Raw genomic sequence first — 26,605 nt, forward strand, 5'->3', positions numbered from 1 at the left:
AGAACGTTCGCTTACTTTCTACAGAAACTGTACAAGGCCTATCTTCAGTTTAAGATTACATGAGAGGGGGCTGGAGAGATGGCTCAGCAGTTAGGAGCACTGTCTGTTCTTCCAGAGGTCCAGAGTTCAATTCCCAGCAACCACATGGTGGCTCCCAAGCATCTGTAATATTATCTAATGCCTTCTTCTGGTGTACATGCAGGCAGAGTACTGTATACATAATAAATAAATAAATCTTAAACATTAAAAAAAAAGAAAAGGAAAGGAAAAAAATATTACATGAGAAACTGCTGGCATCACTCTGCAATTTCTTGGTGGCGTGGGTAGACAAGTGATGGTCACCATACTCTAGGCTTCTCCAGATACCTGCGACAGACAATGCCTCTTCATTTTCCAAAGTCACTACTATGACGCTCCTTCCCAAAGCAGCGCCACACTTAACCTGTACGACCCAGCTCTGTGTCTGGCATAGGCTGGCTATTCAGTAGGAAGGAGTGCATCTGTCTGTACAAACAGAGAGCTGTCCCCAGGAAAAGTGACTACAGCTGTACTGGTCATAGAGAGATGCCAATAGCATGCACTTGGAGTCAGAGAGGTTTGGTTTCAAATGCTCGTGTTGGCCTTCGTTAATCACACGGCTTGTTTTATTGTTTTGGCTACGTCATACATGGGGACACCTTATGGTGCAGAGACCCCTTACCTTAGAGCAGCAGAGGGGTCTCAGTAGTACTATCCATCCCTCTCTTCCTCCCTCCCTCCCTCCTTTCCTCCCCCCTCCCTCCCTCCTTTCCTCCCCCCTCCATCCCTCCAACTAGAGAATGCCAGAGACAACTCGGTTCCATTTCCTATTGGTTCCTTTTCTAGGGCATCACTTCCTAAGAAAGAGAATGCTCCCTATTTTTTTTGAGCCCTGACCTCATTTTGTCTCGATTAAATATGAAAAGTGAATGGTTTCTTTTCTCATGGATGGAGATGTGGTTTGTTCATTTGTGTTCTTTAATTCTCCTGCCTCCTGCCCAGTCACTGGCTACACCCCTTACCCTCTAAATAAAACTACCGCCCCTGTCTCTGGATCCAAGAAAGGGACAGAAGACCTGATACTTGTAAGGACACCTAACACTTTTTTTTTTTGAGACAGGGTTTCTCTGTGTAGCCTTGGCTGTCCTAGACTCGCTTTGTAGACCAGGCTGGCCTCGAACTCACAGCGATCCACCTGCCTCTGCCTCCCGAGCACTGGGATTAAAGGCGTGCGCCACCAGTGCCCAGCACCTAACTTTTTTTTTTTTAAAGGAATGTGTTACATATATTTATTTTGCTGAGGGAGGAGACAAGCCGTAGCATGCATGGGAGTCAGTTCTCTCCCTTCGCTATGTGGATCTTAGGGACTGAATGCAAGTTGTCAGGCTTGTGATGGCAAGTTCCTGTATTTGCTAAGCCAGCTCCCTAGCCCAGGCACCTCCGTCTTAGAAGTAGCCAGAACCTATCAGCTGTTCCCCACTGGTGCCCCTCTCACCTACGCTTTCACCACAGGTACTTTCCCATTTATCCTCACCTCCAAATTTTCAGATAAGGTGTGCCCTGTGGGTGTATAGCTCTAACCTGTGAGGTCCTTGGAAGAGCTAAGGCCCAGAGCAAGGCGGCATATTTGCATTTTAAATTGTTAGATTTCCAGGAGGACTGTATGTATTCAAGGGGACCTGGGGCAATGCAGGCTTAGGAATCTGGGTTTATTATCCAATATGTGGATAAAAATTTTACGTGTTTTCCAATGGTCTCAGTTACCTTCCCTGTCTCCACTCATTCCCTTCAGCCATCCCTCTTACACACGACTTACAGGTTTCGGCTTTTAAAATTAGTGCTCCTGGTTCAGGAGCCAAGACTTTAGATCCCAGGAGATAGGAGACAGTGGGGAGATCATCTCATTTCTCTTCTAAACCTTGGAATTATGTGATCAGATTACCAATCAAGTTATTGTGAGAAAAGATTGGGAAAAGAGAAGCCAGAAGCACATTAGAAGGGCTGATTGATCAATTGATTAGCTGGAATTAGCAATTGGCTGGCTGTTAAGAAAGTGCAGAATCCAGACTGCTGTCTGGCTGTGGGATCACGTGGAGGATCATACCTTCTTCTAGAGGCAGAATGAAGATTGTAGGTGTGTGTGTGTGTGTGTGTGTGTGTGTGTGTGTGTGTGTGTGTGTGTGTGTAAGAGAGAGAGAGAGAGAGAGAGAGAGAGAGAGAGAGAGAGAGATGTGTTTTAGAGAGTTAAATGGAGTTTGTTGAGATCCACTGCAAAGTGTCTGAACATAACTACAAACACAAGTTGTATCAAGAGAATCATTTGAATTGTGTCTGATAATTTGGGTTAACAGGAATAGAACCGTGGGAATCGGTATAAAATGATTAATAAATACAGTCAAGGGAGGAGCCTGAAGGACATTTTAGAGGCCAGCATGTGAGGAAAGATGTAGTCTCAAATTACTTAACCAATATATTTTATTACAACTTATTAACTGAGACTAACCAAAACAATAGGAAACGAGGATTAAGGAACACAATAGCAAAACCATAAGGATATCAGTTCTGAGGAATGATTCCCCTGGCATAATCAGCAGGATTTTTTCTGCTGGAACCTGGAGCAACCAGAACCCGGAACCTCAGCAGGAGCTTGAAGCCTTCCCTAGAGCGGTTCTCTCTAGGAGCATCCCGAAGTGGAGAAATGAACAGCCAAAACTATCCGAAGTCTCCCAAAAGGCCCCCTCCTCCAGTGTTGGACTCATTTATATATCTCCTCCCAGGGTCTGTGCATTGGATCTTCTCAGCTGGCAATAATCAAGCTCCCACACGAGGTGGTTGGCCTTCTAGTGGATTAACCTCACCTGTTCTCTCACAAGACCGTTCCGATCCCACTCTTGGGATCCTAAAAAACAGGTTTATCTCTCCTTCGGAAAGGAGTTGAAGGAAAAGTGGCAGGGCCATAGAAGTAGGAAGCAGAGTGACAGCCAACAGTCCCAGGAGCTGAGAGTTCTGAGAAAGAAGGGTTGGTATCAAGGCTGACGTGGAGCAGATGAAAACCTACACAGTGAACTGAAGGCCAGGCAGACGCATGGGCCCTCTAGGGCCAATGAGGTGTACGGGGATGAAATGGATAGCTGGGAAAGTATGTTCCTTTTAAGGCATCTTTGTTTGTTTGTTTTTCTTTCTTTCTTTTTTAATGTATCTATTTATTATGTATATGAGTACACTGTCTTCATGCACACCGGAAGAGGGCATCGGATCCTATTAGAGATGGCTGTGAGCCACCATGTGGTTGCTGGGAATTGAACTTGGGACCCCTGGAAGAGCAGCCAGTGCTCTTAACTTCTGAGACATCTCTCCAGCCCCTGTTTGTTTGTTTTTCAAAACTGGGTTTCTCTGTGTAGCCTTGGCTGTCCTGGACTCACTCTGTAGACCAGGCTGGCCTCTGCCTCCCAAGTGCTGGGATTACAGGCATGGGCCACCATGCCCAGCTTGTATGTTCCTTTTATAAATAGACTGGGGTTGGGAATCCAAAAGCAAGGTGTTTTTTTTTTTAATATTAATGGGGCGAGGTGGCACATGCCTTTAATCCGCAGACTAAGAGGCTAGAGAATTAGAGGTTCATGGACCAACCTGGGCTACATAAGAACCTGTCTAACCTCTGCCAGCAACCAGATTCTTTTCTATTTTATCCCAGCCTCTTTCTCCAATGAACCAGGACTTAAGGATATAAGTTCGGAGCTGCTGTAAGTCCCCTGAAAAGACAACACAGTGGGGCCTGGAGAGATGGCTCAGAGGTTAAGAGCACTGTCTGCTCTTTTAAAGGCCCCAAATTCAATTCCTAGCAACCACATGATGGCTCACAGCCATCTATAATGAGACCCAGTGCCTTCCTGTGGCAGGTAGGTACACAAGCAGGCCAGAGTACCGAATAAATTAAAAAAAAAAAAAAAAAAAAGACGACGCAGTGACTGAGTGCACACGGAGGTCCTATCCACTATAAATTTTAAGCCCTAGATTCCAGGTGGCTCTTGAAGATGTGGCTGGGTTTCTGCTCATCTGCTCATCTGCTCATCAGTCTTGTTTTGACTCTCAGTCTCCCTGGTGCAGGGAGACTAACATATTCTGGACCCAAAGTTTCTCAGGTTTCTTTTTTGTTTGTTTGTTTTTGTTTTTGTGTATCCCTGGTTGTCCTGGACTAGCTTTGTAGACCAGGCTGGCCTTGAACTCACAGTGATCCACCTGCCTCTGCCTCCCGAGTGCTGGGATTAGAGGCGGGCGTCACCACCGCTGGCTTGTTTTTGTTTTTTTGAACCAGGGTCTTCTCTGTATACCTCTGGCTGTTGTGGAACTCATTCTGTAGACCCAGGCTGGCCTGGAACACGGAGAGATCTACCTGCCTCTCCCGAGTACTGGGATTAAAGGCATGCACCACCATGCCCGGCCCAGGTTTCTTTTCTTTCCTTCCTCTCTTTCTTTCTCCTCCTCCTCCTCCTTTTCTTCCTCCTCCTCCTTTTTGAGACAAGATTTCTCTTGTATAGCCTTGGCTGTTCTGAAACTCCCTCTGCAGACCAAGTTGGCCTTGAACTCACCGAGATCTGCCTGCCTCTGCCTCCCAAGTGCTGGGATTAAAGGTTGTGCCACCACTCCCGGTTTACTTGAGTTATTTCTTCTTCTTCTTCCTCTTCTTCTTCTTCTTCTTCTTCTTCTTCTTCTTCTTCTTCTTCTTCTTCTTCTTCTTCTTCTTCTTCTTCTTCTTAACTTGGGTTATTTTTAAAACAAGATCCGGGTACCCGTAACCTTTTCAGAATGTTGATGCAAGTACTGTACGGGGAAGTTGTTTTTTCTCACAGCCATGGCTAATGAGATGGCAATTCTGTCAGCCTCTTTCTCAGCAGAGCACTGCTATCTTGTCCTCTTTTCTACTCACTTGCCAATGCTGTCCTTTTCCCTCTTCTAGATTATTACATTAACTTGATAACTAGATTTCTTGCTTCCACCTCCCCACGGTCCCCTATTTTCTGATCTGTTCACGATCCCCATTGTATTTGAGATTTTCTTGATATTGTGTAGGACTCTTCCCTCTTAGGTACTTCATTACCAGTCACTTTCGTACGCCTCAGCTTGTGCCTGTTGAGTACTTTCACATCAATTCCCTTGCAAACTTCTCTCCTTCCCATTAATACTTCCGGACTACAGCTTGCCAAATTCCAGAGGGCAAAGAATGCCATCTGGAGTCTTGTTTCAGACTAACATCAAAATGGGCAAACTGGAAATACCAGGGGGATTTGCTTCCTGGTAGATCCGTAGGTGTGGCAACATTGCCGAAAAGCTAGCGAGTCGGTTGATGGGTGTTTCTTGGTTGGGAGGTTTGCTTGGCTGGATTTCACCCACAGAGACTTCCCCAATCTTTATCACCATGGAAAGTAACTAGTTTGTTTAAATAGTCAAGATTAGTCTTTTGTTTGTTTTTGCAATATTGGAGATTAAACCTAGAGTCTTACGCGTGCTAGACAAGCGCTGTACCACTGAGACACACCCCAGACCCCTTTCACTGTTTAGTTCTGGAAAGGATCTCACTAAATTGCCTAGATTGGCCTTGAACTCTCTCTCTCTCTCTAGCCCAAGCAGGCCTTGAACTTCTAACCCTCCAGTTTTAGCTAGAGTTGCTGGGATTAAGGTCCTACACTACCAGGGCCAGCTTCAAGATTATTTGAATGAGTGATGGCCATAGAGTTCAAGGCTAGCCTGGGAACCTGAGCTAACAGCAAGACAGACAGACAGACAGACAGACAGACAGACAGACACACACACACACACACACACACACAGGGGCCCTGACTACTTCTGTAGAGTACAACCACAACTGAGGGTGCATTTGCATTTTGCACAGGTAACTGTTCCTAAACAGAAGGGAGGGACTAAGAAACACAATCTTCACACAGACTCAGAGACGCTAGTACAACAAGGCAATGACTGAGCAAATGGCTCTGAACTAGGACTGGATAGGAGCGGCACCAGCACTTTCGTGATAGTCTGTTTCAGAGTTGCTCAATGAATTAATGCCTAGAAAGTACTTTGAACCATACCTGGTGCACAGTGAGTGCAAAGGGAGAATCCCACAGCACAAAAGACCGACATAGGAGATTGATAGGAGATTGATCATGGACGGGGGGTGGGGGATGGTGGGGGGGGTGGGGGGGTAGGGGGGGTGGGGGGTGGTAGCAAGCTTTTTTACTTTCAGATTTTTCACCAGCTACTTACCATCCAGCCCCGGGCTTATGACTACCCTTTGAAGAAAACAAAATCCAATAGCAACAATTGCACAATAAATAAATGTGTAATTACCATACACCCCCTGCTTCCTTTGTGCTTCAAAGAATCTCTACAGTTGTGTCTTTAAGTAATGAGGAGTGTTTGTTTGTTTTTTGTTTCTCCACTTAATTAGAAGCTCTCTCTGTTGGTTCTTTTTTTTTTTTTTTTTTTATCTTTACCTACTTATTTTTATTCATTTCAAAAAGACCCTAAAGCCACCTGCTTCTTCCATCCCTCCACGCCTCCTCAGGTCCCCCAGAGGTGGGCGGGCTGTAAGGAGTGTGTCACTATGGCTGCCAAGACAGTCAAGACAGTGGCTCCCTTCCAGCTTGTCAGCTGCGCTCTTCCCCAGAGCGGAGGAAACTCTCAACCTTTGACCTTAGCCTTTACACCTTGGCTAACCCGTTACCTTGGCCAGGATCATCTGGCATCAGCTTTCCAGCCTTAGTTGCTCACAGACCGTTCCTGCAGAGAGGGAAGCCGTCCTTCGGAGGATGGCTCATTGCTAGCAATCACATTTTTTTTTTCTCTCGACAGAAATAGCTGTGGTTTTCCCTTACAACCTTGCAAGTTCCCCCCACGGAGCTGGAAACTCCCTTCTTGCTTGGAGCTCTCCCTTCTGACCTAATATGCAACTTTGGGAAGTTAGGTCGAGCTCCTGCTCCTCCAGTCACAGAAATCACCTTGGCTAGGGGCCAGCTGGAGGACGAGAAAAGGTTCAGGGAAGGGTTTATTTTCGGAGGTGCTTAGAAGGGATTCACAAAGACTCGTGCAGGGAACTGCCAACTCATTCAGATGACTGCCTTTGAAGAAGTGAGTTTAATCATTTCCACTGCTCACTGCTGTCTTCAGGATTAACAAGGTAGACCTGCCATGTGCCCTCCTTTGTACTTACCTGTTGTATACTGACTTTTGAGAGGCCTCGGGTACACAGAAGTGGGGGTTGGGGGGGGCGGGCGGAGGCACTATCAGCATTGTGATGACTCCGCTTTCAGTCTGAGAAAACAGGAAATGGAACGACCCACTGATAAAAGCCTGCTCCTACCTCCTCAGTTGAACCTAATGGCAAAGAAGCCAGCCAAAGAAAACTGTAGCCCAACCACCGGCTGTAGCAACTTCCACTGTTGGGGTGTGGAAATGTGTGGGTGTCACGGGATTATCTTTAAACACACAGTTTTCAGAACCTTCTGCGATCATCCACTATTATCCTGCCTCCTTCATGTGATCGCTTTAGGGCACTTCCCTACCTCCTGCCCTGTTTCCTAGAGAGCTTCTCTCTCGTGCTATCTAGGAGAAGCTCATGAGTAATTGCATGATTGATTGGTACCCGGGCACACACCTCACCTATCTGGGTCAGGACTGATCCACCCGCCATATTTCTGCAATTCTCACAGCAGTCATAGCCCACAGGCCGGCCTGGGCCATCCTTTCTTCCCCCTTCACGGGGGCTGTGCTTTCTCCCAGCCTGGCTGCCTGACACTCCATCTGCTTTGGAGGATTACTCACACGTCTTTTATCTTTTTTTTCAGGAACAGATTGTGGACAAATAGTAGTCAGAAAATAGAGCATCTGGGCCAGCGCAATCGCCCAACATCCAGGGCTTGTAGTCCCATTCTTAAGTTCATTACAGCAGTTTTTATAATAGCCAAGATACAGCAACAAACAAAATACACATGCTCTAATAACAGCACTTAAGGAGAGTGGTATATATACATGGGCCATTGTCTTAGTTAGGATTTCTATTGCTGTGATAAAACCTGACCAAAAATCAGCTCGAAGGAAAAGCTTATTTGGCGTAAACTTTCATATCATAGTCCATCACTGAGGGGAGTTAGCGAAGGCACAGAAGATGGAAACAAGAAGGTAGGAACCAAAACAGAAGCCATGGAGGGATTCTGCTTACTGGTTGGCTTTCCATGGCTTGTTCAGCCTGCTTTCTTATACCATCCAAGACCAAGGGGCCAAGAATGGTCCCACCTGCACTGGGCTAGGCCCTCCCACATCAGTTATTAACCAAGAAAATGCTCTGTAGGCTTGCCCACAGCCCGATCTTCTGTGGAAGCCTTTTCTCAACTGACACCCCCTCTGCTCCGATGACTGCAGCTTGTATCAAGTTGATAAAACAAGTAAACCAAAATAAACTACCTAGTACAGCTATGGACTACCACTTAGATTTTTTTCTCTTAAATGGGGAATTTTCAAAACACGCCAGCATGGATGAACCTTGAGGGCAACATGTATAGTGAAACAAAAAAGGGATATAAATTCCGCAGATGTCACATCTATGAGCTATCTGAAAAAGTCAAATTCCTAGGGTTAAAAAAAAATGTGGATGGTAGTTTCCAGGAGTTGGCGGTGGGGAGAAAATGAAGTCAGCACAGAGTGAGTATAAAGTTTCAGGAAAATAGCATAAGCACACTCTAGAGGTCTTCTGTAAAATGGAATCTGTAGTCACAAATAAGATACTGTAATAAATCTGCAAAGTGTGTTAGGAGGGTAGAGCTCATGACTCATGCTAAGTGCTCTTACCACAGTGGCATGACATGACATGGCAGGGGCTGATACAACATAAGGGTAGACAACAATTCTAGGACAGAGCATGACACAGTACACATGGAATATATGGTTTAAATGACACAGTGGTGCATCTGGGAAAAATGACAGTCTTGTTCTTTTTACTGTTTTTTTTTTTTTCTCAGCCTAGATTAGGAAGCAATCTCAAAGGTTGAGGTGGGGACAAGGCTCATGGAGGGGTATCTGCAGAGATGTACTGGGCCCAAGTTTCTTCATCTGGGCCATTGGGAAGCCATTGGTGACACCCACTTTATGTTTTTTTTTTTTCTGGGACATTGACTGAGTCAGCACGTTGGAACCACAGTCATGTCAGATCACAGTAATTACTCACTAAATGGGATCTATTATCATGACCTTTTAAATTTGTTTTTCTGTCTGCCATCAGTCATCCTCCAAACTACCCAGCCAGTAAAAATACAAGTGTCCTGTTTTGTGACAGGCATTTGGCAAGTCACCAGGATGATACAAAGTTTCTACAGCATAAATCTCAGGTGTAGCCTACTTCCCTTCTGCTATTTTACATTTTTATTATCTCCCCCCTCTTCACTCAACGCTTTGTTGGGGATAGCGTCTAGGACCTTTCCTTTTCTAGGTGAGTGCTCCACCATTCACCTTTATTCTGTTACATTCAGTCATTTCTTGACAAAAACAAACAAACAAACAAACAAACAAACAAAGCACACAATAGGTGGTATTCCATCCAACTCCTCTTCCTCTCCAACACAGTTCTTTGAGGATTTGGGCTTCAAGTATTTCGATCAAGGAAGGCCAGGGAAAGCCAACATCTTTTCAGGCTCTCTGTCTTGGTGAGGAAGGCCTTGCCTGGGCGGAAGTTTTGGAGTTCACTGGTCCTCCCATTCAGCAATTCTCCTACACAGGTTCCCCTTCCCAGGCCCCAGGCTCCTCCACAGGCTTTCTGGGAAACTGGAGGAAGGATGCTGTGTTAGGTAAACAAGAACCAGATTCCTGAGCAGTGATGTGGGTGGGCACACTGGTCCAGGCGGCTGTGATCACATGGAAAGATGACGAAACACTTCTGTGCGGCTCTGACCTACCTGGGGAAGGGCCAAGGGAGAGGCTGCCCATAGATCTGCTCCGCCCTCCTCTCCCCTGCCCCTCCCCCAGTTTTCCTTGGCCTGTCCACCAATAGGATGGATCTTCAGATATAAAAACCACCCAGCCTGACAACCGCCCGGCTCCTCATATGTTCATTTCCCACCCTTGGTTGGTTGCCTTTCATTCTTGTTCCTACATGAGGGAGAATTCTGAAGACCACTTTTTTTCACCAAGACTGGGAAGGCCTCATCATCCCAGGAGCTTGCCCTGTTTGATGGTCCTAGGAGGACCATGGTCCTGGGAAGCTCTGCTGGAGTTTGGTACCTGTCCATAGGTGGCCAATTCAGGAGGCTGGATTTTCTTCTGAAAATAGGTGACTTATAGGCATAGTTTCAGCTCCCTTGAGATTAACGTAGAACCTTTTGGACTTTTGAACTATAAGAATATATCAAAGGCTTTCGGGGTGGGGGTGGGGGGAGAGAGAGACAGAGAGACACAGAGAGAGGGGAGAGGTAAGAAGGTAACCATTTCTGTGGTTTTCCTGTACTCATAGTACGGCAATCTAGAGAGCAGCCTTTGCTTTGAATCTTCATGGCAGAAAGCTGTGAGATGCCACACTAGGAAGATGGCTAGTCTTAGGCTGATTTGGTTTGAGAGTTTCCAACTGTCTGTATTCAGTACTATAAAGGAGGCACTGCTGTGTGCAATAGGCCAGGAAGGAGGAGGAGGAGTCTGTGGATTTTGCAGTCCTGGACAGCACTGACTCTGTCATGTAATGGCTAGTAGGGACCCATTTAGACGTTAAGGGTCACAGGAGCAGCCTATCTGTGCCCTCTGTTGGTTAACTTTGTATTTGGAGTGGAGAGGCCAGGGGTCAGCACCCTGAAGAGTCAGTGCCTTCCTATTGCCAGAAGCAGCCACTGTTTTCCATGCACATGGAGGGGTAAGAGGAAGCTACTGTTTAACAGGTGTAGTATTGCAGTTTTGAAATAAAAACAAAACAAAACAAAACAAGACAAAACAAAACCCGAACACACATCCTGCAGATGGATGGCAGCAGTAGTTGCACAATAGTGTGTATGTGTTCTCAATGCCACTGAATTGTGCATTGTAAAACAGCTAAAACAGTGAACTTTAAAGGCTGGGGCCGTCGCTCAGTTGGCAAAGCACTTGCTACAAAAACATTAAGACCTGAGTGGAGCCCCCAGCACCTACACAAGAAAAAGATGGGCACAGTGGTATGTGCTTGTACTCCTGTAGCTCCCCAGGCCAGCCAGCCTAGCCAAGTTGATGCGCTCTGGGTTCACTAAAAGACCTTGTATCCTGATAGGTTTTTTGGTTGTTGTCAACTTGAAACAACTCAACAGTTGTCTGGGAAGAGGGAGTCTTTTTTCTTTTTATTTAATTTGATTAATTTATTCAGATTACAACTCAGTTGTTATCCCATCACTTGCATCCTCTCATTCCTCCCTCATGCTTTTACCCTATTCCCCTCCCCTAGGTCTATGACTGAGGGGGACCTCCTCCCCTCGCTATGTGGTCATAGGCTATCAAGTCTCATCTTGGTAGCCTGCTTATTCTTTCTCTGAGTGTCACCAGGCCTCCCCACCAAGGGGAGGTGGTCAAATATGGAGCACCAGAGTTCATGTCAGAGTCAGTCCCTGTTCACCACATGTCCTGTGGAGAATGTCCTGTCCATTGGCTAGATCAGAGTAGGGGTTCTATATTTACTACTTGTATTGTCCTTTGTTAGTGCAATAGTTTGAGCAGACCCCCCTGGACCCTGATCCACCCATCAAGATGTTCTCTCTGTAGGTTTCTAGGACCCTCTGGATCCTTCTATTTCCCCATCTCCTATATTTCTCTTACCTAGAGTCTCAGTAGGATGTCCTCACATCTATCCCAATCTCCTGGTAAGTGAAGACTTTCATGGGACATGCCTTTTGGGCTAGTGCCCAATTATAAGTGAGTATATACCATGTGAGTCTTTCTGCTTCTGGGTTAACTCACTCATTATGATCATCTCTAGTCCCATCCATTTGTCCACAAATATCTGGATTTTCTTGTTTTCAATAGCTGAGTAGTATTTCATAGTGTAAATGTACCACAGTTTCTTTATCCAAGGAAGAGGGCGTCTTAATTAACAAAATGCCTGTATTAGACTGGCCTGAGGGCTATTTTCTTGGGAATGTCTTGATTGTTGAGATAGGAGAGTGCAGCCCACTGTGAGTGGTGCCAATTCTGGGAAAGTGGTCCTGGGTTGTATGTGAAAGATGCTGAGCACAGCCAGAGACAGTGAGGCAGGCAGCAGAGTTCTTCTTTGATTCCTGCCTCCAATTCCTGCCTGATTGCCCTCGACGGTGGACTGCAAGTTGTATCATAAAATAAACCTTTTCCTCTTCAAGTTGCTTTTGGTTATGGTTTCTACCGAAGCAACAGAAACCTAACTAGAATACCTTGCCTCAAAAAGTAAGGTGGAGAATGGCTGAGGGAGGCATTTGATGACCTCTGACCTCCACACACATACACACATGTGCATGCACACCTATAAGCACATGAATACCTACATACATAGCACACACACATTTTTATATTGAGTATTTTCTTCTCTCTCTCTCTCTCTCTCTCTCTCTCTCTCTCTCTCTCTCTCACGTGCGCGCGCATATGTGTGTGTGTGTGTGTGTGTGTGTGTGTGTGTGTGTTTATGCAAGCCTTCTAAAGAGAATCATCTTGCTCCTCTGTTTGATAACAAGCGCATCACAGATCATGGACACTCTGGTGATCACCACAGCACTTGGTACTGGTGCTCAGTCAACATTGATTGCTTTGAAAGGGATCATGGAATCAATAGGGGATAAAGATATCCCTGACTATCAGGCTAAAACCATGTGTACTTCCAGGACATTCTGCTGTCCCTTGCATCTGTGACTGCCCCCACTGGAGGAGGCCACCAGAATCATTGAGTGCCTTTCTAGGAACAAGGAACTTGTCTCCTTTTATGATGTGATATGGCACCTGGAGTTTTGAGAACCTGGTTTGTAAAGTCATTCACTTGTGTGGATGGTGCTATAGATGTGGTCTTAGGACAAGGGGGTGGACCAGGCCCTCAGAGCTCCCTTTCACTGGGGAATGCGAGGGGGAGGGAAACTTCGCCCTGTCTGTCATTGGATGACAAAGCCAAAGTAACCTACAATACAGGCTCTAATCTGGAAACCGGAGACTTTTTGATCAACGATAGGATGTTCTGAAATTTTAGAGTTTGGAACATTTGGGATCTTTGAATTAGGCATGCTCAATTAGTGAGTCCCAAGCATTTTGGATAAAGATATGTGATCTGTCTGTCTGTCTGATATGTGCCTCTTATGTTAGGTCCTTCCTCACAGGCTTGCCAATGCTCTGAGTACATATTCATTATTGCTTCCTGACTCTCTTCTTGGCCTTTGACACTGTCATAGATGAAAGCCTCTGGCAACTGAGTAGTTTCCAGCTTCAGAGTGTGTCTCCCTCCCTTGAGTCACCAGGAGGCCTGCAGGTGTTAGGAGGCTGGACCACCTTCATGAACATTTAGGATCATGGGCTCTGACACACACAGACACAGACACGGTTGGAATTCTGGTCTTTCTCCCTCTGGTTGGTTGGTGACTTTACCTGGTTTATTAGTTACCAATTCCTTTGCTGTAACAAAATACCCAAAACAACTTAGAAAGAGGAAAGGCATTCTGTGACTCGCAGTTTGGGGGTGTTAAGCCTGTTGTAGTTGAGCCTGTTGCTTTGGGGTCTCTGGTAAGGCAGCACACCGTGTCATAAGCACATGCATAGTGAAGGCCCATTCACTTCAAGCCCAGAAGGAGAGAGGAAGGAGAAAAGACTAGCACCCCACATTCCCCTCTGAAAGCTCACCCCCAATGGCCTAACTCTTCCCCTTAGGCTCCATCTCCACCTCCCATAATCTAGTAACACATGAGAGACTTTCAAGATCCAAACTGGGTACCAGTTTTCTGAGTGACAAGTGTTGTCAGTGGTGAGCATAACAGAGTGTAGCTGAGAAAGTAGGATGAGATGATTCTTTTGGTTGTTGTTACTGTTGAGACAGGGTCTTACCCTGTAGCCTATGATGTCCTGGAATTCATCCTGTAGCACAGGACGACCTCAAATTTGCAGCAATAGTTCTCCCTTGTCCTCTTGAGTGCTAAAATTACAGGCACTAATAAGCATGTGTGTGTGAGTGCATATATGCATGTGTGTGTGTGTGTGTGTGTGTGTGTGTGTGTGTGTGTGTGCTCTGACACTGAGCTACATCCCCAGCAGAATGGGATGATTCTTATGAAAGTAGCTGTCATATAACAATTCACACTGATAGATGCCAATTACTATGAGCCAAGAACAGCTCAAAAGAACAGCTCTAAATACCGCTCTTGTATTGAATCAAGGAAATAACATCTCTTCATCATCCAAGGCAACGTTGAGGCGTGATTGGAATTTGAACCCGTGCATTTGGTTCCACTGTATTTGGCTGCCTCAAACTTATGTTCTTTAGTGAAGCTTTAGTGAAGATGCCATTGCATTCTTAGGAAGCCTCCACTCACACGCACGCCTGTCCTCACTACCTTTCCTGCCCTCCTGCCTCCTGTTCACCAAGCATCATCACCTGGACACCAGGCACAGACCTATGCATCCTTTTCCTTGATCCACCCTGGAGAGCAAGTTTCTTTCCTCTCTTTGTTTTGTTTGTTTTTTTCCGAGTCAGGTTTTCTCTGTGTAGCCTTGGCTGTCCCGGACTTGCTTTGTAGATCAGGCTGGCCTCGAACTTACAGCGATCTGCCTGCCTCTGCCTCCCGAGTGCTGGGCTCAAAGGCATGTGCCGCCACGCCTGGCCCTCTTTCTTCTTTTTAACCCCTTCCCCAATGCATTATCCAAACTGTATATTTTCCTGAGTAGCAAGTGGTATGCAAGGCACACAATAAACAGGGGGCAGAACCCTTGATCCAGGAACCTGGGCTGGGTCTTCTGGAAGGCAGGTAGCCATTTTCCTCACATCAGCGTAGTTGTGGGATTTAAACATCAGAGCCAATCGCCTGGGCCTCGCCGTGTTGTCTGTTGACTGGCAGAGGTGAAGTTTCTCTTCCTCTTTGGGTGCTTCCTCTTCCTCTTTCCAGTCCCATTCTCCACAGCTGCTCGGCTGCTCCTCACTGTGGCTTCCATGGGGTGCAGATAAGGGTCCCTGCTGGGGGGGAGCATGGCACTTCCTCCCCTAGACGTTCTTGGGGAAGACATTGCTAACAACACTTGGTAGGGGTAGAGTTTCTTTCTGTGAGGTGGAAGGGAGGATGGAAACCATAGAGACTCTTCATTGTTCTGCTTTGGGAGGGGAAAAAAACCTCTCTCATTTCGTCTATGAAATTTAGTCTTATGGCTTGAAGACAGCTTGGCTCCTTTTGGCATAAAGCCATGGTCTGATATGTCAGCCATGTCAGCCACAGACACAAAGCTGCTCCATCTGTGTGCACCCGCCTTTCTTTCAGTCAGGCAGTGGGTGGCTCTATCTTGTCCAGGAAGCCCTCTGAACATTCTAAGAAACTGCCCTTCACAGATCTCCGTGCTGCTGCACCATCCACCCTTCATACTACATCAGAATAAAATATGAAACTTACTCCTTGGTGGTTTGGATTTAGGGTTAGGGAAGTTTGGAGAAAAGATGGTGTCGTTGGCGCCTGTATGGTTCCAGCATTGACCTATGCTATAAAACCAGAATAGGCCAAGGTGGGAATAAGTCTGTGAGTTTTAAAGTTGGTAAAAAATGGGGTTATAGCCAATGCTTCTTTAGAATACTCTTGCTTACAAATGGGAAAACCATATCTTAGACATCCAGGGTATGTGGATGGAAGTGAGAGCAATTGGACTCTTGACATCTTGATAATTGATCACCTGCACGGATTCTGTCAATCTGGATGGCTAAAGGGGTGGCCCCTTCCTCCCCCACCACTCCATGTGTGTCTCTCTAGGGCTGTATGCTCCACCCAAAAGAATGGGGTCCTCTATAGAGGAGGATCCCTCTTTGGTTAGTGACGGTAGTTGGCCTTTCTTGCCGGAAGCTCCAAAAAGCTCTCAAGAAGGATGTGTGGGAGTAATATCTACTTAGGATGTATATGGGAGCCATGAGCATGGACTGTGGGTCAGAAAGACTTGGTTCTGACCTTTGCTGGAAGAACAACGCCAATGAAGTTATTTCTCTACAGGTTAATTTTTACATTTATACAATAGGTATTTGTGAATAACAGCACATACCACGTAGGGGTGGGTTATAGCTGTGGATGTTATAGAGACCCTGGAACACTAGGCACTTTGACAAGAAGGATCTTCATTTGTCTTCTGTATGCAAGGCTGTGGAAGTGACTTAAGACTGAAATGAGTGATCTGTGTTCACTAGGACACAGGTTCCTTGACCTTTTTTATCTGTCACTCTCAAACTATAGCTTTTGTTTCCGTGATCCAGGAGGGCTGCCCAACCTCCAGAGTTTCATTCTACCTAATAGGAAAGAGAAAAGAGGAGGGAGATGTTTTGTGACACTATACCTGGGGAGACATAACAAACCTCTACTCACCTCAAACTAGGAAACCAAAGACAGAACCAAGTAAGGGTACCACCAAAGTACAATTTGGTGAATCAAGGAGTTTCATTGGTGTTACTTACACAGATATGAGCAAGGGATCACTACAGGGCCAGAAGTGACTCAAAGACAGCTGCATCACCAAAGCCCAGCCCGGTACGGGTGGCATCTCATGAAAGCCAGACACAGAGTTCATTTATCAACCTGCAAGTAGCTCAACTGGCTGAAGAGCATCCTTTTCAGGTAATTAAGTTGGTTTGAACTCCTTCCTGGCAACTGGGCCGGTCTCTGTTTCTTCCAGGTAGCTTGGCTGGTCTGAACCTCTTTTAGGCAACTTAGCTTGTCTGATAGTGTCTCTCAGCAGTCTTTACACCTGTGTGTGCTTGAGGAAGGAGGAATCTAGTGTATCTGGGAGTTTCAGGAACTTCCTGAAGCCTTTGAATTGGTTACTTCCTGTCCTAAGGACTTCCCCCACGTGATAACGTGATAGAATGTTTAACTTCCCCTTAAAACGTCCTAGTGTTTCACCCTCATTTTAACCTCCTGTGTTTCAAGGAGTGCCCTCCCAAAATGGGATGTTTTAGCCGCAGAGGAAACTCCTCCACAAGGAGGGAGAAGGAAGACCTTTCATTTCCCTTTAGAACCCTTCCGTTTACAGGTCACTGGATAGAACTTAAAATCTTGCATAGGAACCAGCTGTAACAGAAGTGGAGAAATTAGGAGATAAAATTTGTATTTAGATAAGGCATATGCTTATTGGATTTCTGTCATTGTCAAAGAGCTGGAGGATAAAATGGTGTTGATTGGCTAAAACAAACAAACAAACAAACAAACAAACAAACAAAAAACAACCCCCCCCCAGCAATTTCAGCTACAGACATTTGTGAAATTTATTTTTATTTATTTTTTAAATTTTATTTTATTAATTTATTTATATTACATCTCAGTGGTTATCCCCTCCCTTGTATCCTCCCATTCCTTCCTCCCTCCCATTTTCCCCTTACTCCCCTCCCCTCTGACTGTGACTGAGGGGGACCTCCTCCCCATGTATATGCTCATAGGGTATCAAGTCTCTTCTTGGTAGCCTGCTATCCTTCCTCTGAGTGCCACCAGGTCTCCCTATTCAGGGGACGTGGTCAAATATGAGGCACCAGAGTACGTGTGAAAGTCGGACCCCACTCTCCACTCTCCTCACTCTCCACTCAAGGGGCATGTTCCATGAAAGTCTTCACTTACCAGGAAACTGGGACAGAGGGGAGGACATCCTATTGGGACTCTAGATGAGAGAAGCATGGAGGAATAGCAAAGTTGAAGGAGCCAGAGGATCCTAGAAACCTACAAGAAGAACATTATGATAGACAGATTTGGGCCCAGGGGTCCCGCTCAAACTATGGCACCAGCCGAGGACAATACAGGCCGTAAATTTCAAACCCCTACCCAGATCTGGCCAATGGACAGGGCATTTGTGAAATGTAAAGAAGACAATCGGAGTTGAGAGAAACCTGAGCCGCCACTGGAGGGTGTGGAATTCTCTCCCCTGTTGTTGCCATCCCCAGCTCCGTCTCCATGAGGTGGTGGGAACGCTGTGAAACTACGACATTAAAGGGATCCATGCCTGCTTCTCTTCTCTTAAAAGATACTCTGAGCTTCATTGTTTATATCATTTTATTTAATATTGGTTTGTTCGAGACAGAGTCATGCTATGTAGCCTGCCTGGGCTGCCCTGAAACTTACTATGTGGCCTAGAGTGGCCTCACATTTGCATCCGTCCTTCCACGGCAACCTCCAAAGCGTGGAGATGGCAGGCTTGAACCATCCTATCCAGCTTTTAAAGATACCTTTAACTATCTCTTCATAAACTAAAACTGTACAAAAAGGGAAGTAAGGAGAAGGCGGATGGAGCGTGCAGGCTGATGGCTGTCTTGGGTAACGTACACAGGATGGAGATGGGGGGCATTCTTTTTTTTTTTTTTTTTTTTTGGTTTTTGGAGACAGGGTTTCTCTGTGTAGCCTTGGCTGTCCTGGACTCACTTTGTAGACCAGGCTGGCCTTGAACTCACAGTGATCCGCCTGCCTCTGCCTCCCAAGTGCTGGGATTAAAGGCGTGCGCCACCACGCCCGACTGGAATCAACTCTTTAGATGCATGCTATAGTCCAAGTCTGAGTTTGTGTTTTGGGTTATGGGTACACAGGTGCCTATGGCGTTATTAAATTACTATAACAACAACAACAAAAGCTAAGAACAGAAATGCGGAGACTAGTGGTCTAATAACAAATATGTGCCATGAACCAGGGGCTCCAACGGATGCAGTTCTATATACTCACAGTCTTTGTTTTCTTTTTAAAATTTTTTAATTAATTTATTCAGATTACAACTCAATTGTTATCCCATCACTTGTATCCTCCCATTCCTCCCTCCCTCATGCTTTCACCCTATTCCTCTCCCCTAGGTCTACGACCAAGGGGGATTTCTTCCCCCACTATACGGTCATAGGCTATCAAGTCTCATCTTGGTAGCCTGCTTATTCTTTCTCTGAGTGCCATCAGGTTTCCCCACCAAGGGGAGGTGGTCAAATATGGAGTACCAGAGTTCATGTCAGAGTCAGTCCTTGCTCTCCACATAACTGTGGAGAATGTCCTGTCCATTGCGTAGATCAGAGTAGGGGTTCGATGTTTACTATTGTATTGTCTGTCTTTGGTTAGTGCGATAGTTTGAGCAGACACCCTTAGGCCCTGATCCACCTGTCATGATGTTCTTCTTGTAGGTTTCTAGAACCCTCTGGATCCTTCTATTTCCCCATCTCCTATATTTCTCTTACCTAGAGTCTCAGGAGGATGTCCTCATATCTATCCCAATCTCCTGGTAAGTGAAGACTTTCATGGGACATGCCTTTTGGGCTAGTGCCCAATTATAAGTGAGTATATACCATATGAGTCTTTCTGCTTCTGGCTTAACTCACTCATTATGATCATTTCTAGTCCCATTCATTTGTCCACAAATGTCTGGATTTCCTTGTTTTCAATAGCTGAGTAGTATTCCATAGTGTAAATGTACCACAGTTTCTTTATCCATTCTTCAACTGAGGGACATTTAGGCTGTTTCCAGGTTCTGGCTATTATGAATAAAGCTGCTATGAACATGGTTGAGCATATGTACTTGTTGTGTGGTTTGTTTTCATGCATACTATACTACACTGCATGATAAATGCATTTGCATGTCAATATAAATCATAATTCTTTGTAAATAAATTTCCAACATTTTTGTAATGCTTTGCTGGGGCTTACACCCGGGGCTTTGCACATGATATGCATATAATCTGTTACTGAGCCCCAGCCTGACTTCCAGCTTTTGTATTGCTTTTATACATCCTTAACAGATACTGCTTAAGTAGAGCACTACAGATAGCTGAGAGCTTGCTGTTAGACAGGCGAGACTTTGGGTTTTATTTTGTCCTTATAATATCGCCACAATGTGGGCAGAGCAGATGTTGTTTCTACTACTTTTTTAGACAAGAAAGAAGGAACTGAGGGGCAAAGGGCTTTCATAAGGTCACGTGGCTAGCCAGTGTTAGAATGGAAGGCTCTGGATCTCTTGTAGAGTGTCTTTTCCTGCCGCGCATCCTCCCATCCAGCTATTCATTGGTTACTCATTTATATGGTTTCATACCTGATGCCTTGTCCTTTTGAGCTGTGTTCACACGAGTGCACTTTTGCTGTGTGTGTGTGTGTGCGCGTGCATGTCTGTGTACGTGCATTCATTCATGTGTGTGTATGTGCATGTGCGTGTGTCTTGGCCATCTGTGTGCTCCCTAGGTCCATTCGGCTTTTGTAACTCAGGGAGAAACGCCTCACTGGGTTCCTGTGAGCCATCATTCCTAGGACCTCAGGTTCAGGCACCTTCCCAGAATTTCCCTTACATAGGAAGGCCGCCCAGTGTCAGGAGCATGTCTCTACACAATGGGAACAGAGCAACGAGCAAGGAAGCAATGCTTGAGGAATAGTGGTGTTTAATATTTCATAAGAGTTGATGCTGCCTGCCTCATGGAGAGTTCTCCCAGATGTCACCTCATTTAATTCTTCCTGAGTTGTGAGTGGAAAACGTTAGGATTTTTCTCATTTTCCCAGAGAGAGGTGCTAAGTGGTTTACCTAAGGCGCCTTACTAGGACAGTTGGATTCTGCTCATATCTATTTTGCAGTTTCCCATTGTGCCTTGATGCCTCCGAATAGCTCATTCGGCCGTGTGGAAAGAAACAGAAGACAGCCGAATGTGAACAAGAAGTCTGGAAGACCCTCTGCGGAAGCATCAGCCAACACAGAGCTGAGGCCCCGAGGATGGGAACTCCTTCTACCGGGAGCCATTGAGGTCTCCCTCCCCCTCCCCTGTCTCCATCCCAGTATCTCCATGGCCTCAAGCAGTGCCTTTGGAGCTGGGAGTTGTCTAGCTCCATCCTCAGGGTAGATGGAAGCTAACCAGGGCAGACAGAAGGGAGTTAATCTGCCTTCTATTTCCAGGCCCATATCTGCCACGTGGGCAGCGTTGAGCACAGTGCTGAAGAAAGCGCTGTCTGAAGGGGACCAGATGTCTCCTTGGTCCTAGCAAGTCTTGATGATCCCGTGAGGGTGACTATAGTTTTTCACCTGTTCATCTCTGTCTTCCTGGGGACAAACATCTTTTGGAAATCTGAAGAGGGAATAGAAACTAGCTCATGCGCCTTACGTTTCCTGGGCTGTGTCCAAAGCATTTTTCTCATCTCCAGAGGTATGTGTGTATGTGTGTGTGTGTATGTATGTATGTATATATATATATATATATATGTATATATATATATATAAAATTTATTCATATTACATCTCAATTGTTATCCCATCCCTTGCATCCTCCTATTCCTCCCTCCCTCCCGCTTTCTCCCTACTCCCCTCCCCTATGACTGTGACTGAGGGGGACCTCCTCCCCCTGTATATGCTCATAGGGTATCAAGTCTCTTCTTGGTAGCCTGCTATCCTTCCTCTGAGTGCCACCAGGCCTCCCCATCCAGGGGACGTGGTCAAATATGGGGCACCAGAGTTCGTGTGAAAGTCATACCCCACTCTCCACTCAACTGTGAGGAATGTCCTGTCCATTGGCTAGATCTGGGTAGGGGGGGTTCGATCTCTAGAGTTTTGTTGGGGCATATTAGAGACTATGTGTTGTTGGGGCATATTAGAGACTGTGTGTGGCCACGGGTCAGGCCTCGTCTTTAATTGGTCTGTTCAGTAAGTAAGCTGCAGCGGTGTACCCATTTTGTGCCTTTGTCTCATTTCTTAACTGCTCCAACAGTCAAACCCTCAGCTATGTAGACTAGGCTAGCCTGAACTCACAGAGATCCGCCTGCCTCTGCCTCGGGAGTGCTGGGATTAAAGGCACGTGCACCAAGGTGGGCTTGTGGGTATTTTGAGAGAGAGTTTGCCTTTGTTGTCAGACTGGCCCTCTGGACTTACCATCCTCCTGCTTCAGCCCCCAGGGATTACAGGGGCTACTGGTGCCCCATCCTTTCCAATCTTGGGTCATTTTTGATTTACATAAAAATATGTTCAAATGCATAATAACTAAATTGTTTACGGTTACACGGCAATACATTTTCACAGAAAAACTAAGTCCACGAGGGGAAAAAAAAGGCAAAACTCACAAGAATGTTAAGGAGGACGTTACTAATACCTGACCCTAGGATGAACAGTTTCTGTAACCACAGCACAGCCCGGGTATCCGCCAACCCCCACGGTCTACATAGGAAGATTCAATCATCATTTCCTTCAAAATGTACCTCCTCTCCAAATTCTCCGATGACCAGTCTTCTAGATCCAAGCAGCTGGAGAACTGTAGGTTTTGTTTGGATTATCCAGACGCCTTTCTTTTGCCCTCTTCTTTCCCTTCGCCAGGCCCTGCTAAAGAACTAGAATTTCTCGGTGCTCTCTCCTTGACTGGCAGCCCACAGTCCCTGCTAGCTAGCCAGGTCCCATTGCTCTCCCGCCACTGGACTTCCTCCCCTTTAAGGCCCACCCCTCCCCCATGCCCACGCCTCCCCCAAGCCCCACCCTCGATCCTCCCCTTTAAGGACCAGCCCAGGACGCAGAGCAGCCTGTGACGCGGCCGCCGCCCCCGGGCTGGTACTTCTCGGCGCGGCGATTACCCCCGAGCCGGCCCCCGCCGTCCCGCGTTCCCCGGAGCGCAAGTCTCCGGGGGAGGGAGGGAGCAGGGCTGGTGGGCGCCCGCGGCGCACAGCGGGACCCACGGGGCCCCGCGACCCGCCGAGCCTGGAGCCGGGCCGGGGCGGGGCAGCCGGCTCCAGCCCGGAGCAAACTTCGTCGCCGGGCGGGGCGTGGCGGGGACCCGGACAGGAGCCGGAGGAGGGGGCGGCCGCGGCCCCTGCCTCTGCGCGCGAGTCCCCCGGCACCATGCTGTCCGGCTCTCCGGGCCAGACCCCGCCGGCGCCGTTCCCCAGCCCGCCGCCACCCGCCCCGGCCCAGCCGCCGCCACCGCCGTTCCCCCAGTTCCACGTCAAGTCGGGCCTGCAGATCCGAAAGAACGCCATCACCGACGACTACAAGGTCACCAGCCAGGTGCTGGGCCTGGGCATCAACGGGAAGGTGCTGCGGATCTTCGACAAGAGAACCCAGCAAAAATTCGCCTTAAAGGTAAGTCTGGGCTGCCTTGGAGCGCGCTGGGATCCGGGGCAGCTTCCGGTCACCTCGCGAGTGGCCGGGACCCGAGAGGACTTACGAGGACTGCCATGTTGGAGTGTGAGTGGGATCCAGCCGGGTGGCCACGCTTGGGTCGGGGACAGCCACTGTTCGTTTCACCCGGCGGCGAGGACACGGTGGCCTCGTCCCTCCCTCCTTCTTTTCTGCGGGCACAAAAGGCCCTTTACTCATTGAGCTGGTTGGTCGGTCGGTTTGGAGAAGTTCGCTTTCTGAGGTTTACTTAACCCTGCGCCTTATTTGGGAGCCGGAATGTGACTTCGCTCTCTCCGGCCTCGCGAGGTCGGCGCGCAGCGGTGGGGCGCGTCGGCGCGGCGCTGGAGACTGGGGACCCCGCCTCCGTGGCCCGCGATTGTCTGGAACCGCCAGCTCCTGGTCTGCGCTGCCCTATAGGCTGCGCCGTGCTGTTTCCATTGCTCCACGCACCATAGGAGAAACCTTGTTTGCAAGCCAGGCTCAGCTCAGTGCTGGTAAACTGGTCCTGGTAGCTGGCGACTCAAAGCAGGAAACGCTATTCTTCCGTTTTGGAAACCTACTTCTCATCTTTCTAGGTCCATCTGTCTCTGTGTCGCCTCTGTGTCTCTGTTTCTGTGGTAGGGGAGAATGGGTATTTCAAAAGGTCCCAATGAAGTGTGTGAGTCTGTCATTCAGGGTCACTACAAAGTTTTCTTCTTAAGGGTTTCAGGTTACACCCTATCAATAAAGGTCACTTGTCTGGTTTCTTTCCCCTGGGATGTCTCAATGATTGGAGGAGCAAACTACTTCCTGTGTTTTATTTTTCTCTTTCCCTTCAGCCCACACAACTTGCTTTGTTTCGGCTGGTATATTGTACAGATAGATGAGTCGTGGGTGAGACTGTTGTCAGACACAGTAATTGGATCAAAACCCTGGTACTTTGGGGCAAATAAGTCCTGTTTCTACGATACTGTTTTTTGTCGTTTTCATCCTCAACATCAGATTTTTTTTTTTTAAAGCTGGTTGTTGCTTGGTGTTGAATGTTGGAGAGGGACTCTTAGCCTTGAATTCTGCAGCATCTGTGCTTCTCATTTCGATTTCCATCCATTTTAGTAGCCAAGAGAGGAAAGAGTTTTGATTGAACAGTGGCTCTGACCTTGGGGACTAGGAGGTGAGCGAATAGTTTGACCACAGTTAACTGTATTGTTTGAGGAAGTGACAGATGTTCTTTCCCGGAAAGGTTTCTCCGACCTCTGAGATGCCATCTGCCTTTACCCATCAGCAGGCTGGGGGTGCTGGCTCTTCATTCTCTTGGCTACTTGGAACAAAATAGAAAGACTTCACAACAAAAGCACTTCACAACCCTTCCTGTTCTGTTTAAACACACAGGCACACACCGTCTTCTAGAAATGTGTTAGGCTGTCAATTCCGATTTCTGGTATAATTCCCAGAAGAGAAGTTTGTATATTTTCCTCCTTTGAATAGTTTTGAAAGGAAAGAACCCAGCAGCATATTGAACGACACTCAGGCTTTCCCTTCTTTAGGAGGAGTGGGTGAGGACTGAAGTCAGTCTGTTTTGACAGGCAGCCTTCCGCTCCCAGAATCTTCGAGGCTGACTCAGCTGCCAAATTCCAGATTTCTCATACAGCTTTGTGTTAAGATTTAATAATACAGGAAGAAGGAGAGCTAAGATGTTTGGAGAAATGGCAGCAGTGTCAACACACTTTCATACCCAAATACTGGCAGAGGCGTGATCGCAGCCGTGGGGGAATCCGGCGAAAAGAAATCCCATTTCAGTGACATGTGCCGTGGAGATTGCTGCTTCTTATACTTTAAAAACTAGGTGCCCAGTAGTGAGATTGCCTTCAGAACATGGAGCCTTTTTCTCCTGCAGCCAGGGAAGAGGACACAGTGGAACAGGCTGGGCTGATGGTCCCTTTGGATGTTAAGAGGAGACCTGTGCTCTGTACAGTGTACTGAGCCTATGCCTAGGAACCTAGTGCACAGTGCAGTCAGCAGCCTGGCTCTCATGGGGCTTCAGAAGGCTGCTGTCCTTAGCCCTCAGAAATGTTGGAAAATGAAGGTTGCTAGTAGGTTCTACTCTTCGTTCTAGTAAGTGAAACCAGAGCTTTAAAAATGGTCCAAAGATGGCTCAGCGCTTAGGAGCATTTGCTGCCTTGTGCATAGGACCCAGTTGGGTAACAACTGTCTGTGACCCCAGTTCTAGGGGCTCTGACACCCTTTTCTGCCCGCTGTTCACGTTATGTACTTGGTGCACGTACATATGTACACACATGTGGGCAAAACACTCTCGCAGGCGTATAAAATAAAAGTAAATAAATAAAGGAACCAACTGGTCCTTCTGCTTTTTTTTTTCCTTTGTGCTCTTCAGAGAGCGGATGTCCAGATGCTTCTTGTGGATGCTGTCTCCTTGTTTCCTCATCCCTCCTCGCCAGCCCCTGAGTCATGCCCACGCTTCCAGGCAGTTAGAAGCCAGTTGAGAGGCCATCACCACCCAACACATTCATTTAGTAGGTGAAGAAAACCAAAGCCCAGAATGAAGAAGGCATGACTTACTTACCCAAGGCCGTTCACTTGACAGAGGCGGGAACTCAACCCAGCTCTTCTGTTTCCCAGTCTCAGGCCTCCTGACAGGCAGACAGCTGGTTGCTGTTTCACATTGCCCTGAGCCGGAAGAGCCGCTCCGTTTGTTGGGTGGGTATATGCCACCTTCCAGCCCCACTAACTAAATTTGGAGAGGCAGCTTCGAAGCCAGCAGCTTCATGAGTTTTGGTTGCGTAACAGACCCGATGCCCCCAATAGAGAGTTTGTGACACAAATCTATTGCTTTTTGGGGATTCTGCTATATTTTAGGGGGGGGGGTGAGGACACCTAATCTCAATCCATTTGTGTATGAATTGGCTGTATTCCCCCTGGGTTGCTTGGCTGCCTTCTGCTTCACCGTGTCATGGTAACGCGTGGGTATTAGCTGAACAAATTTAATTAGAGCTTGTACTATTGTCCCACTCTGCTGTTCAAGGCTGATTAGGTGAAGCATGTTATTGCTTTACAGTGTTGTCATAACTTATCTCTGTTTATCTTTCCATTTCGTAGCCTAGAGGAAGCAAGGTCCTGTGGTTCCTTCCCTCTCTGCAGTGTGACTCCTTCACTAGGTCATTTAAGTGTCACAGTGATGTCACTGCTTTCCGTAACACGAGGGAGAGATTAGGATTTCTCACAGTTAGCCTGGACTTTGTCGAAGGGCAACACCAGCACCCCCGCGCCCCCCCCCCCCCCTCGCAGTACGGGCAATGTCCTGGTTTCTGTGTCCTCACTGGAGAGATGA

The 26,605-nt window shown here is 47.1% G+C and overlaps 1 protein-coding gene across 1 annotated transcript in view; it reads left to right on the forward strand.

Moving 5' to 3' along the window:
* Positions 1–22,667: 22,667 nt before the first annotated feature.
* MAPKAPK2 (MAPK activated protein kinase 2) overlaps positions 22,668–26,605 on the forward strand; it is a 48,327-nt gene continuing 44,389 nt past the window's right edge. Inside the window, exon 1 of the mRNA XM_084778669.1 lies at positions 22,668–23,241. Coding sequence (XP_084634795.1) covers positions 23,002–23,241 — 240 coding nt within the window. The 5' untranslated portion in view covers positions 22,668–23,001. The remainder of the gene's footprint in view (positions 23,242–26,605) is intronic.

The sequence above is a fragment of the Acomys minous genome (genome assembly GCF_964271855.1).
Source record: "Acomys minous genome assembly, chromosome: 1".
Classification (NCBI taxonomy): Eukaryota; Metazoa; Chordata; class Mammalia; order Rodentia; family Muridae; genus Acomys; species Acomys minous.